At 40.9% G+C, this 13,490-nt stretch overlaps 2 protein-coding genes across 4 annotated transcripts; one reads left to right on the forward strand and one right to left on the reverse strand.

Annotated features, from left to right (window-relative positions):
• Positions 1 to 193: 193 nt before the first annotated feature.
• Positions 194 to 7,362, forward strand: RB195_003335 (uncharacterized protein; the record flags this gene model as incomplete). Of its 2 annotated transcripts, XM_064200942.1 has the most annotated exons (14): positions 194 to 271; positions 346 to 537; positions 636 to 788; positions 1,245 to 1,436; positions 1,533 to 1,630; positions 1,707 to 1,812; positions 2,524 to 2,664; positions 2,731 to 2,910; positions 3,415 to 3,509; positions 4,546 to 4,646; positions 4,704 to 4,798; positions 5,723 to 5,835; positions 5,931 to 6,051; positions 7,312 to 7,362. In XM_064200942.1, 14 exons carry the CDS (start codon positions 194 to 196, stop codon positions 7,360 to 7,362), a joined length of 1,716 nt encoding a protein of 571 aa, XP_064056823.1. The 2 variants fall into 2 exon arrangements, with proteins under 2 accessions (XP_064056823.1, XP_013291173.2); XM_013435719.2 differs by lacking the exons at positions 194 to 271; positions 346 to 537 and having other exon boundaries at positions 639 to 788.
• Positions 7,363 to 8,515: 1,153 nt separating this feature from the next.
• RB195_003336 (uncharacterized protein) lies at positions 8,516 to 13,117 on the reverse strand (the record flags this gene model as incomplete). 2 transcript variants are annotated; one of them, XM_064200943.1, is made up of 9 exons in its annotated part: positions 8,516 to 8,616; positions 9,305 to 9,394; positions 9,445 to 9,561; positions 10,521 to 10,597; positions 11,259 to 11,397; positions 12,161 to 12,295; positions 12,361 to 12,460; positions 12,762 to 12,944; positions 13,001 to 13,117. In XM_064200943.1, the coding sequence occupies 9 exons, from the start codon at positions 13,115 to 13,117 to the stop codon at positions 8,516 to 8,518; spliced, it is 1,059 nt and encodes a 352-aa protein (XP_064056824.1). The 2 variants fall into 2 exon arrangements, with proteins under 2 accessions (XP_064056824.1, XP_013291174.2); XM_013435720.2 differs by lacking the exon at positions 8,516 to 8,616 and having other exon boundaries at positions 9,228 to 9,394.
• Positions 13,118 to 13,490: the final 373 nt, after the last annotated feature.

The raw sequence follows: 13,490 nt of genomic DNA on the forward strand, positions 1-13,490 counted from the left end.
TACTAAGAAGAAGAAAGAATGATAGATAGAATGAGAAAGAGCGTAGAATATGCGATTCCAAAGCAGTTGTGACTGGATAGGTCCTAGCAGCGATGAATGCTGCCGACAACTGCACCGTACGAGTAGAAATGGTGTATTCAAGGACTCAATGAGTTGAACATAAAGAAGAGCACTCAGCACCCAGAGCACGGTGATGATGACAAATTCGCCTCGGGAAGGTGATTTCGAAACTTTTCAATCCATAACTTTGAAAAAAACCAAATCAGCACAGGTATGTAGTACGTCACAAGCAAAACCACTGCGGTGGATGACGATGCACGAACCCGAAAACACTCAAAATTGAAGGACTCTCACCCAGCTACTGTAGTTGCGATTAGAGCATCGAGACTGTCCCTCGTCCACGCTAATCAACACGCAATTGATTTCGCCTTCCTTTTTTTTTGCGATTCGTTCTGGTTGTGGTTCATTTCTGTTCTTTCATCGAAGACATGCGGTTATAGGTCATATACTCGTCGTTTCTTCATTGATTCAGTTAAAGTATTGAACTTCAGCGTCTATTCCCATTGCTCCTTGCACGAATTTTTCCACGAAGAATTTATGAGTGATAAGCTGTGCTTGTATTGTCCATATTTCAGGTGATGGACTTTTCTGCGATTGATGAAATTATCGAGAGAGCACGGAAGAACGATGACTATAAAACCACTGACTCCCTTTATAAAGAGGCAATTTCGGAGATAGAAGCAGTTAGTGTAAATCTTGGCGTTTCGGAGAAAAAACAACTACGGCATGTAAGTTGTAAATGGTTGAGAATCGTTTTTTCCTGCCTTTAAACTACAGAACAGTCGTGGACTGAATAGAATTGACCCTAAAGCCACATCATCATCATGAAAGAAGAATCCATATATTTTACTGTTTCCGAATCCAGTTGAAGTTCTTTTTTTTTCCTTGAACCTTGGATGTTCTAATCTGATAGGGCAAATGACACTCTCAATTTATCGGTATTATTTTGTTTTTTTTAATGGTACTGAATACTAATAATTACTTAATTTTTAATGGTATATCTAATGAAGAACTTTCTTGCCCAATTAGAAATCCAAACATTCAAGTTATTTCTGGTTCTATGCGCGGATTTTTCTTGTACTTTGCGCTTAGCAGCATATTTGCCAGCTGGATGTTCCGAAGTGTCTGGCCACGACTTACCTTCACTCCCCACCAGCCTATTACTTGTTATGCTCCATATTCAGGTTATCACACTTCTGCGTAAGGAACGTAAAGCGAAAGCTCGAGAAGCAGAAGCTGTTAGAGAACTATATGCAGCGATGCAATCGCTGGAGAGCCCCATCGATGCACCTCCTGCTGATCCGGATGTCTGGCCTGCTCCTCCTCCGAAAAGAACCACCACCCAGAGTACTCGGACGAAGACAGTATCCACTAAGGTACAGATAGTGATTTCTGCGCACAGATGGAAGCTTAGCATTTTGTTTATTATCCTCTGAATTTTCCTCGTCTTATCCAATGTTTTCGTTGTTCAGAATCGTAATAATGAAGCTAATGAAAGTATTGTCGTGAAGAAACCAGTGAGAAAGTCAAGTAGTCAAAACGCATTGTCCGACAGGAAACCCAAACAAGGGTGAGTGTTCATCAGTTGCTTGATTTCTACAAAATGACAAACTGTCACCAGGTAGAAATCAATCAGTATATTGCAGCGCTGCGGCAGCCAGTACTTCAACAGTCTCTGAGCCTCCAGATTCTGCCGCAAATCCTCCTGAAGAAAAACGACAGGACGAGTTTGTCCCAAAAGGATATTGTCCGGTACATAACAAAGATGATTTTTGTTACATTGAAGTCAGCGTATAACGACTTTGACGCAGTACGAAAACCACACCGAAAGCCCAGAGTCTGGATTGTAGATAAGAAAGTAGAAAACAGCGTGATTCCGCTCATCTGTCATTAATCGTCGTAAAAAAATGGGGTGGGAGTGGCGTTTGTTCCTTCTCCTTGCTTACGCTACGATCCCCTCAACAGCATTGGTTTTTCTTGAATAAACTAGCGAGAAGACCTCATCAATCTTCGACCGTTCGCTCGCGAATGCGGCGCTTGCATAGTAGTGGCACGTTGCAACTGTTTTCTTAGGAAAGGATACGTCTTCCTCGCTGTTTTTCTACGGCGATTAGGAAAATACGGACGAAACCACGCTGGTTTTCGTAGAGGGCGTTATCGTCCGTTCCTCTGTGCATTATTAGGTCAGGTGACGCGGGTCTAGTTAATGGAGTGCAGCGCAAGTGTTGGGGATCCTTTTGTCAACCATCGAAAAGTTTTCCAACCGTTCAGAAGTGAAGAGAATCTCACCTCCAATTGTCCAAAAGTGAAGGAGGTTTAGCTTCGGCTCCTACTATCGTATGTATGCTACAAGCCGAACTCTAGGCATTTCCCCGTGGTTTCCGCCCCCGTCAAAATCATGATACGCTGCCTTCAAATACTAAAGCTTCATCATGGCGTCGCATGTCTGTACTCTTCCTTCAGGACCTAGTGGAAGCAATAGAGCAAACAATGACACGTAATGGTACGGAGGTCTCATGGGATGATATTGCGGGTCTTGAGGGTCCCAAAGAACTATTCAAGCAAACTATAGTACTTCCTGCACTCATGCCTAGCTTTTTTAAAGTATGTTACTGTAGGATGTTTTGAAATTTCTGATTTGACCGTACATTTTGCTGCATTGCATTGTAGGGGATTCGGCGGCCCTGGAGAGGAGTTTGTATGGTTGGACCACCAGGAACTGGAAAAACTCTTTTGGCAAAAGCTGTTGCAACAGAATGTAAAACGACTTTCTTTGCTGTAAACTGCGGAGATCTTGCTAGTAAATGGCGTGGAGATTCTGAGAAGATGATCAAGCTATTGTTCGAGATGGTTGGTACTTTTCTGTATCTAGTCAGCAGTGCACATTACAGATTTATATTTGTCTATTCCTCAGCAATCTTGAACTGGACTGGTCTGTTCCGAACATCTGAGTTCAAATTTTCATGTTTTTACCTTGTGGTTCCAAGGTTAAGTGTGAGCTAGCTAAGGTGTCTAGTTTTTGATTTTTGAGGATGTTCTCAAACTTTAGTCTTACCTCACTTAGTTGGGAAAATTGCATAAGAATTATACAGTAAAAAAATCGTTTGTGAGAAATATTGCGAAAACGATGGAATTTTCTGCGAGTATATAAATATTACACAAAGTGTGTGTTTTGCAACTTCTTGGTCACAAAACTTCACTTTATGTAAAATTTAGTTTGTTTGAGACTTAGCTTTCACTCCTATCTTTCCCATTCATTATTTTCAAGGGTGTTTTCCGATAAGCATGTTGGTTTTTCCTTTTCAACCAATGTACGCTCACGTGTAGAGAAAAAAACCACATATTTACATTAAGGCTCGTCACTTTGCTCCGTCCACAATCTTTATCGATGAAATTGACACTATTGGGAGCCAACGAGGGCAAGCTAACGAACATGAAGCGAGTAGACGGTAAGCACCTTTCCACGTGGAGATAGTTCTCATTTTTGGAGTGAAGATATAGTGACGTTGTTCTTTGCCGTCTATTGTATTCCCATTTAAGCCTTCACCACTGCACCACAGAAAGAATGTTATTTCCAATATAATACCAATGCAGAATTATTTCCTCAGTACAACCAATTGTTCAGTTGTTCTATATGCTCACATTACTCTTAACATGCCTTCATATGACCATTTATGACCATGAAATCAGTGTACATTCGGAACAAAGCGACCTGAAACATGATCTAGTTGCGCAGGCGGCTGCGTCTCGAAGTGACCCAGTAGAGCTGGTGTATGCGATTGAGGTGGTACTCATCTTTGTGATTCAGTTCCAGCCATAGGTGTGATAGGAAGGAGCCGGACCCTCCTCAGGTGAAGGGGGTCTAGCTCATGGGGGGTGGTCCAGATGATGAGGATCTCCACAAGTGAAGGGGTCCCTTCGAAAACCGTCAAGAAGTGAAGGGCTCCTCGACTATCGCATGTATGGTTGCAGCCACTGAGGTTACGCAATTTCACAATTTTGCTTTAGGTGGTTTAATCCGCCTATGAGGCTTGACCGGAGCTCATAATTGGTCTAAAGATTGGTCCGGCGCTGTGGAGCCAGAGGTTGCTATGGAGGTTGGGCCATCATTAGCTTCACCCGGACCGCAGAGATAAGTAAAGTTAGCGAAGGTCCCGTCTCGATCGTAATCTAGCTCCAGCGCTTTGCTTCGAGCGCAACTGCACAGGGTTTCAGTTCTTTTGGTAGGACTATACAATGTTATTTCGCACCAGCGTTCCATCAAACAGTAGTGTGTGTAAACTAGACTCATTACTCTACCTCCTAAAAAAAGACGTGCTTTTACACATGATTTAGCAAAGACACACTTCAGCGAATCTGTTTCCGTCTGTTTTATACAACCGCCATACAAAATACATACAACCGGGCAGCCGCTGAATAATTTGGATTTCCCTACGAACGTCCTATTCATCTACCTCATTTCACCTTACCTCATTTCGTATTTAGCGTCAAGTCGCAGCTGCTTGTCGAAATGGATGGATTCGCTAAAGAGGAGGACGGAAAAAGAGTGCTCGTTCTGGCTGCAACGAACTTTCCTTGGATGCTAGGTACGTGTATTTTTGTGAAGGTGATGTCAGTTTAGTTCATTTTTATTTGTTCTTCAGACGAAGCACTGCGCCGTAGGTTTGAACAACGGATTTACATCCCATTGCCGGATCAACCAGCCCGACTATCTCTGTTACGTTCATCTCTAAAAGAAGTTGGTTAACTTTGATGAACGCTCATAATTTTTTGAACAGCGAACATCTTGGTTGCCCAGTTCTCTATTGCACTAGTAAGACGTACTCTCTGCTTCTGCCATCCCTAGTGTCAAAAACGGTTTTTCTTTGTCTACTTGGCATTTCATTCCTCAGCTCTAAAATTGGAACAAAACTGGTTTTCATTAAAAAGACGTTTACAGGTTTTTGAACCATACTTGGCTAAAAATACGGAAGAAGGTGCGGTAAAATGAACGTGAAATAAGGGGAACTGCAGCAAAACCTAATAAAAAGAACTTTGACTTCCTCCTCCTGCTCGTAGCTTGCTGCTGGAACATACATACATAAAATCAAATGTGAACGACCCTTTTTGTTTAAACAAAATTTATTTAATAGGAAACATCTGCATTTCTGCAAATTATTTTTCTAAATAATCTCCTTGTTTTATAATACATTTTTCCTAACGTTTTGGTATTTTCGCTGTTCTGTTTTATTTCTCCATTCCTTTATCCAAGAATGAAGTTGGACGGGTATCTAATCGGTTTGTGCACGAATGTTTCCAATTGATCGTTGGTCTCAAATCGCTTGCCTCCAATTGCTTCTTTAAAGTGTTCAAACATGTGAAATTCGCAGATCGTTAGTCTGGAAGGTGGATGATAAAGCGTTTTCTGGTGTGTTTCCACTAGTTTCTGCTGCGTCACAAATGCGGTGTGGGTTTCACTGGGCTTCTTTGGCTTTCCTTTCTCCACTTGATGCTTGCACGCATCCAGCCTAGAATCATCGCGATTTTCACATATGTGAACCTCTCAAAGAAGCATTTCGAGGCAAGTGATTTGAGACCAACGATCACATGGAAACATTCGTGCACAACTGCGCGTACCCGTCCAACTTAAAATTGAAATTTAAAAGCAGTCCAGTCACTTTAGGTCCGTGTGGATGACGATGTAGATCTTGAGACCTTCGCTGGGCAACTAGAGGGGTACTCTGGCGCTGACATCACGAATGTTTGCCGAAAGGCTGCGCTGATGGGAGTGAAGAGGTGAGAAATATCAATTCTATATATTTGAAACATTTTTAACTTTTCGCTGAGATGGAAATTTGGAACAGAATTTCGAACTTTCCTTCTTTTTGTAGACTTACCAAGGCGATGACGCCAGCCGAAATAGCCAAACTTTCTCCAGAAGAGCTAGACCTTCCTGTTACTTGGCAAGATCTACAAGAAGCTCTCGGCGATACTAACCCGTCTGTTTGTGAGGTTAGCTTGCTTGGTTTCCGTGAGCACTAGACTTTTTTCTCGCAATTTTTTCCTTCCGATTGTTTAATAGAGTAGAATACCCGGATGTGAGATGACTGAACTTCCTAAAGTAGCAAATCTGCCGACTAAGAAATTACAAATATATCAGCTTAGAATCGATTAAAAACATGTTTCTTTCATAGTGTTGAAATTTTGAGTGAATTCGGCCTTTTCGGACCAAATTATCCTTCCTATACATATTCACTAAGAAATAAATTAATGCTTAGCAGTGAGGTGTCTTCAGCATCGTCAGACTTGCGCACTCAATCTCGACACTGACTTGAATACTGGTACAAGTGTGAAGAGTTGCATAGTTGTCTAAGCTGAGTAGTCTTTTGGTGCTCACACGATTTCTTCAGCAAGTCTCTTGCGTATTTGCTGAGAAACGTGCAAAATACGTACTACGGGCCTTTTGTTTTTCCTCCAGAGAATAGGACACTGAAAATTTTGGTAGACGTGATTTTAGAACAGTGAAAGAAGTGAGGCACAATGGCATGGGTTACACGCGTCTGAAGGACCCAACGAGTCCAGGAATTGACAAAAGTATGTGGCGAGAAAGCTGGTATTGAGTTACCCAATCTTACATTAATGCAACGAATGAATCTGACCACGTGGTCCAGGTGGACTATGAGAAGTGAGGAGACCTATCAAGCCGTCAAAGGAAGTTTAGCGAGAGGTGCTCAGGAGTATTAAAAGCAGACATAGCATTCTCGCGTCCAAGCGAAATGAAGCACGGTGCAGTCGCGTAAGCCGCTGCGCTCGAAGCGGCGCGGTGGAATCGACGGTTGGAATCGACGTGAGACCGTCGCGAACTGCTGCGATGAATAGTGCTAGTGAGGGTCCCCATGGATTCCAACCGCTACGCTCCACCGCGCCGCTTCGAGCGCAATCTCTCACGCAACTGCACCGTGCTTCATGTCGTTTTGACCTGACTATACATTGGAAGTGAACCGGACAACGAGGAGGATTACAAAATCAAAACGAAATAGAAACAAAAGTGGCAAAGGTGAACAAACAAACTATTAATTTACAACAAGATCGCTAAAATACAAGTTTACGAAAAAAAATGCTGTAGCATTGGCCAGTGTCTCCAATATCAATGAAATGTTAAATTATGTCAACATTTTTTTTAAATAGTTGGGTCCTTTCGTACGAATTATGAGTGGTGTCATTTACGTATGCTTAACTGGATGCTTTTCTGAGCGAATATTTTTCTTTCAGGAGAATATCCAACAGTACACCGCTTGGATGGAGAAGTATGGCTCTACATAGTTTTATAGTACGACTCTATGTCTTTCGAAGTTTAGTGTTTTCTTTGTAACATTTGTTCTTGTAACTGTGGGGTTTTGTGCAAAAATGACCGTGTTCTCAAATGTGTACTTATGGGTTTTTTTAAACAACTGAACTCAGTCATCTTCTTGGCAAAATTTACTCCTTGTTAGATTCCAAATGTACAGTAGCGCTCTTAAATATTGGAACTACCTTTATTGAACAATCAAAGTTCTGCTGTATTTCCTCCTTGGGTCTAATTGCAATGGAGTCTGAAGATTTACCACTTCTTAAAACTAATTTCGAAAAATAACATAATCACGGTGGTCGAAGCCTATTTTTGCTACACTTATTGAAGCTTTCCTACCATCAGTATCAGTTATTTCCGGTTCACGAGAAGCTACTTTCAATTATCGCATCTTCGTGGACCCGCTTTACATTTTGGTGAAAAATTGTGCCTTATTGCAAGAAACACCAATAAGACACCGTTTTGAGTTAATTCTCTAAAAATTTTAAATATAAAATGATCTCTGGCAGTCTTTGCTGCTGTCTACTTTTGGCGAAAAAAATTGCTGTGTATGTCGACATATTGGGGCTGTTTCCTTCTCGTGATTTTATAAGGGATTGTTTTTTTGGTAATTAGTTTATCATCTCATAACTAAACAATTTACAAATGATTCAAAAGCGGAAGGTTGAACGGATATGTCCAAAATTTATTCTGCTTGTTTGTTATTGCTTTGAATTTTCACCAGTTTGATAGTTGCATTAGTATTGGTGGATTATTAGTAGTGATGCGTAAGGGAGAGAAATATAGATTCATTATCTCAGTCCTTCGATGAAGTAGGTATGATTTAGAAGCCCTCATGTGTTTTCTGTAAATCCTCGAATTCCATTGCAATCGTTTCATGTTGAGATGAGATACACCAGAATTTTTTTCGTTCCAGATGGGAAATTCACATATTTTTACGCGCTACTGTAGTTGAGGATTTCTTCCATTCATCAGTTATGTCTCTTCCTATTTTCTTGTGCAATAACGGGCAGCCGCGAACGTGCTAGCAACGCCCCGTTCTACGATCTTGTTATGAAGTACGAAAACATATTTCCTCTAATTCTTGAGAATCTTCCAAAGTTTGCGAACACAAACTTTCCTTCTCTTTCATTCGCATATATGAGCTTGTTCTGATTGTGGTACACAGAACAGTGCCAGGGTGTTGTGATAATCATCAACTGTGCATTTTCTATCCCTGCATTCCAATTCTTAAAATGTGATATTCTTACCAAAAATCGAATTAATTGGCTTAGCTTTGATTACAGTTGGTTTTACTCATTGAGTGCAATTAGGTACATATTTAGAAGAAATGAATAAAGGTGATTCATTCGATTTGCGTCAAACAAAATAATGTATAAAAAAAAATAAAAGTTTATGAGAAAGAAAGCAGTGGGAGCAGGAAATCTGGTACTCCAATATGGAAAGTTTATCAGCTCGTGTGAGCTGATCTCAACACTGTGACATAGCTACAGTACGTTGTTAGCCTCATACAACGACGGTACCAAACCTTTCCGAAAAGAGCATGAATTTCATGTTGGGATCTCTATCTCGTTCCTGATGTTAACGTTCTGTTGCTAATTTTCACGCTTCTCCTCTTAGAAGGAAGTGTAGAAGTTTCTTTCAGAGAGCTTTCTTTTGTTAATTTGCCTTTTCAGCAAATATTAAGAAACAAATTAAAAATTGATTGATTCGTATTCATACTTCAGTTCTGAACAGCTCCGAAAGGCAGTCAGAATTCACTTCACTTCCATTGTTGACACATCCCGACGTAGACGTGATTGTTTATCAGATATATGTATACACCGTTCACACAAAAGAACTATATTTTGCATCTAAATTTCCTAAACTCTTCTTTACTGTACATCCGGGGCGCAGGCCGTGGGAATTGCTTGCCACCTTCATTGACAAAGTTTTCCCGTTCTTCGTTATGCTTGAATGATACCGCTTCGTCTAGGTCCAACACTGGAGTCACACAAGCGTTTTTCCCTGAAATAAGCCGTCGACATCCTCAATAAATTAACATTGTACTGACCGACCTTCGAAAAGAGCCATCCATTCGTCTCTGGTCTTAGTCCGGAATATTTGTTCCATTTCAGCAATCATGCCAGCTGGATCTGCGTACATATCCGCCATGTTCTTATCCATTCCGAGGACTGGAACATTAATTTTTACTAGATATGTGGGCGTTATGATTTTTGCAAAAAAACTGAAACTGATGAGAACTATGATACAATCGCAAAGAGAACTACATCATGTGCTGTATACATTTAATTGGATTAAAACGACGAAGCTCGGTGCGGTTGCGCTCGAGGCGGGGAGATGGAGATAGCGGTTAGGATCGAGTTGGGACCACCACAGATTACAAGGAGGAACGGTGTCAGCAAAGGTCCTCCCTAGATTCCACCGCAGCGCTCCGAGCGCAGCCGCTTACGCAACCGCACCGAACTTCGGGTCGTTCTGAGCCGAGTATACTTCTAGCAGCAAATTTACGAGTGTCGTACTGATACTGGCCCTACATTAGAAGTTTGGCCTACAGTAGACCGGCCGAGCCTCCGTCTATCTCTGTTTCAGGAATGAAAGACAGCCATTAGCCGCCCCTTAATGATACGTTCTCGGTCTCCTACTAAGTCTCCTATTAAAGACCTCACCCCACGAATCTGGGGTGGTACGGGTTTCAGGTGAATTATGTCTATAAGGTCGTAAATTGTGAGGAAGAGGCTGATTCCGTCCATTCTTTCCTAATTGTCGTAAAAAAACGGCCCGGAAGATGCAGCGCGTGCACAAGGCTGGCGCGCTCCAATAGAACTCAGAGCCGTATCCTCCGCGCCGTTTTTTACGGCGATTAGGAAGAAATGAGCGGGATCCCACGTTGAGGACCGCTTCGCTTTCAACGCAATACTGGCGGGAGTGATTGGATTGTGGGTGATTGTCAGCTAACATTCACTACAATCATGGAAGACTATAACCTGTTTACTGCCACGGTAAGTAACATTCTGCAACACCCTTCAATATAAGTATCTGCTACGTACATTTGAGTTTTGGAATTGGTTAACTGTCTCTCCAGAGTTACTGTTGAAACATCGAAATTGAAAAAAAAAGAAGCAAGACTCACCTTCAAACAAGTTGGAGTTAAATTTGGGTTCGAGAGCACCCACCGCTAGCCATTTTTTGTCTTTTGTTTCGTAAGATCTGCAAGATTAACATGTACAATTTGAAATTGTACGGCGTCTAAAAGAAGGACGGATACGGGTTTTGAAGTACAATTTGAAGTACATTTTTGTTCACAGCCGGAAGGAAAGAAGAAACATTGGTCAGCGATCTTTGCTACAATTACAGTTGACGACGAGTGGCGGAAATGTTGTGGTAGAAGATCTCGATTCGAGAAAGACGTTGCGTTGCTCGCGCGCTGACGCGTCGCGGCAGCTCCCTTGAACACGTTCGACGCAGACTATATACATGGTCCGAGCTGTGTACTTCAATTATAGTTTCCCACGACAATGGAATAACCATCCAGCGATCACAACCCATTTGTAGATGTCATTTATTCAAAAACAAAAAAAATCCCTTTATTTCAGAATAACTGAATTTCTCTATTCCTTGGGAACAAAGTAATTCCAAAACGACATTTTTACGCTCCTATTCTCTAATTTTAGGAGAGGTACCTATCGATTTATAAGTTTTCAAAGGAATAATGGACATCGGAGAAATTCGTAGATTGTAATTGTAATTTCGTAAATTACAATTTTTCACAATGGTTGACACTTAATTTCGCTGATTTAACACTAAACTGCATCAGTTACAGATATTTTGAGGAAAAGTGCTAAAAATGAGACATGTAAGGAACACTCACCTATAAATTGGGCAATCTCCAGAAAATGCTGCATATGGTTCAGTCCACAAATGCGCGATGTCGTGATAACGCCGGACGAACGATCCCAAATATGAAAGACCTTCGGACATTGAGCAATCAATGATACAACCGTGTCCACCTTTGAAAATAAGAAATTAGCGAATATTTTCTCTTATTATGCTTCGAACGATTTTGCGTTTCTATCAAATGATAAAGGGGGGAAAAAAAAAATCTTATTAGCGAAGAGGCCTCGATCGAAATATTTGTCCGAACCAAAAAAAACGGGACCATAAGATTCATAATTTCTTTGAGGACGCTCACATATTTTATATACTCTTTATTTCACATAGTTTCGCGTTTAATATAGAACTTTTATTGTTGTATTGTCTTATTGAACGAGAAAAAAAAACTATTCAACGTTTATGTTCGGTGAAAAAAAAACGACGGGTGCGTGAATCATCAGTCTACGATTTTTTTTTATTCTGAAAGGTAGTCAATTATCTGTTTCTTCTTAAATAAAAATAACTCAACTCTCAGGTTTATCCTTGCTGCGGGAATAATACCAATAGAGATTTGTTTTTGCAAAGAAGCAAAGGAACTAGTACTAGAACTTCAGAAGAATAGATCTGGCATTACCAATCACCCTTAGTTTCTTTTGGGAAGAAGACAAACTATCAAACTATTTTCACTTTCAATTTAATTTTATTTTGCATTATTTTCCAGATTAAACTTTCGTTTTAGAGCTATTTTCAAAAATTTTGTGAAAGATAGATGAAGGATCCCACAGATTCATTAGTGGTCACCTTTTACTACTGCTTCAAACGACTTCACCTAATGCTTCAAACGATTTTGCGTTTCTAGTCTCAGATGATTTAAGAGGAAGCAAAAGATAGGGTCCTTACCATTCTTTTCTCTTTTTAGTAGAGCGGCGACTATCCCAAATGCAGCCGTTAGTCCTCCACCAGCAAAATCCGCTAGCAAATTTACTGGAGGCCATGGACGCTGACAACTATGACCGGAGATCGTCGGCAGCAAACCTTAAGTGTTAAGTGATTGTTAGCGAAATTTTTGATGCAGAACAATTTCCGATAATTAGTATTACCAGTAATAGCAACATAGTTAATATCATGTCCAGCTTCTTGAGCTAAGGGACCAGTTTGACCGTACCCTGTTAGCCGACACACTACCAGTCCTTTGTTTTCCTAGAACAAGTCCTTCGAAAATATGCTCCATTGCAATGTTGGGATGAATCTTTCTGGAAGGCAGCTTGTTCTTGAACTTGGGCAGAGACAGCATAATTATTTGAAGCTATATCTTATCTATCTTTTTTTTTGCGGTTTCTTAAAAATAGAAACTAGTGCAGCTGTTACATAGCTGGACAGCCATCAGCACTCATGAGAGATATTTAAAAAAACCAACAATGACCACCAAACAAGAACAGGATCAGAGTTTTAAAAAACCAACTTCTATGAAAAAACAAGGATTTGTTAAGCTTAGCAGAACCTCTAGAAGGTGGACTGGATCAAGACCCATCTTCTCCAAAACTCCAGGTCGATATGGATCCAAGAGAACATCGCTCTCTTTGCAAAGTTGTCTCAGCTTGGCACAATCTTCTACGGACTTCAGGTCCAAACCTTCTACTGTTTTTTTGTTGGCCATCCTTTGCTCTATGATACCGTCATTTGGCTGCAATAATTCGAGATGGATTTCTACATCTCCAAGAATAAATCGAAAAAAAGTACCTTTTCGATCAGCGTTACGGTTGCTCCAAAATCGGCGAGTACCATTCCACAATGTGGTACTGGAGCAAGGCCGGCCAATTCAATTACTCGAACTCCTTGCAGTAAAGTACGATTCATCTGGTAAAACAGCAAAAACTGGCTTATGCACGTAGGAAAACGTTCAATTACGGGAAGAGTTCAATGTAGTCACGAGGGAGAGGATAAGAGGACGTTTCATTAAGATAAATAGCTTGCAATGAGCACTTGAAGTACTTCGCATGCATGGGCAGAGCGCTAACACTTTTGGGTTTTCAGCAGGAAAAAAAAATTAGTGAGATATGAGAAACGAGAAGTGTGACGAAGACGATGATCTGGAATTGATGTGCGAGTCCACGTCCACTGGCGGGTCAAATTGGCGTAGTTCTGGTTCTAGGCCTATGATTCTAGGCAATCTCGCAACAATTGGGAAAACCACCAAATAAATGGGAATTGTGCACTAAACACTTTGTCG

Source organism: Necator americanus, chromosome IV (genome assembly GCF_031761385.1).
Source record: "Necator americanus strain Aroian chromosome IV, whole genome shotgun sequence".
Classification (NCBI taxonomy): Eukaryota; Metazoa; Nematoda; class Chromadorea; order Rhabditida; family Ancylostomatidae; genus Necator; species Necator americanus.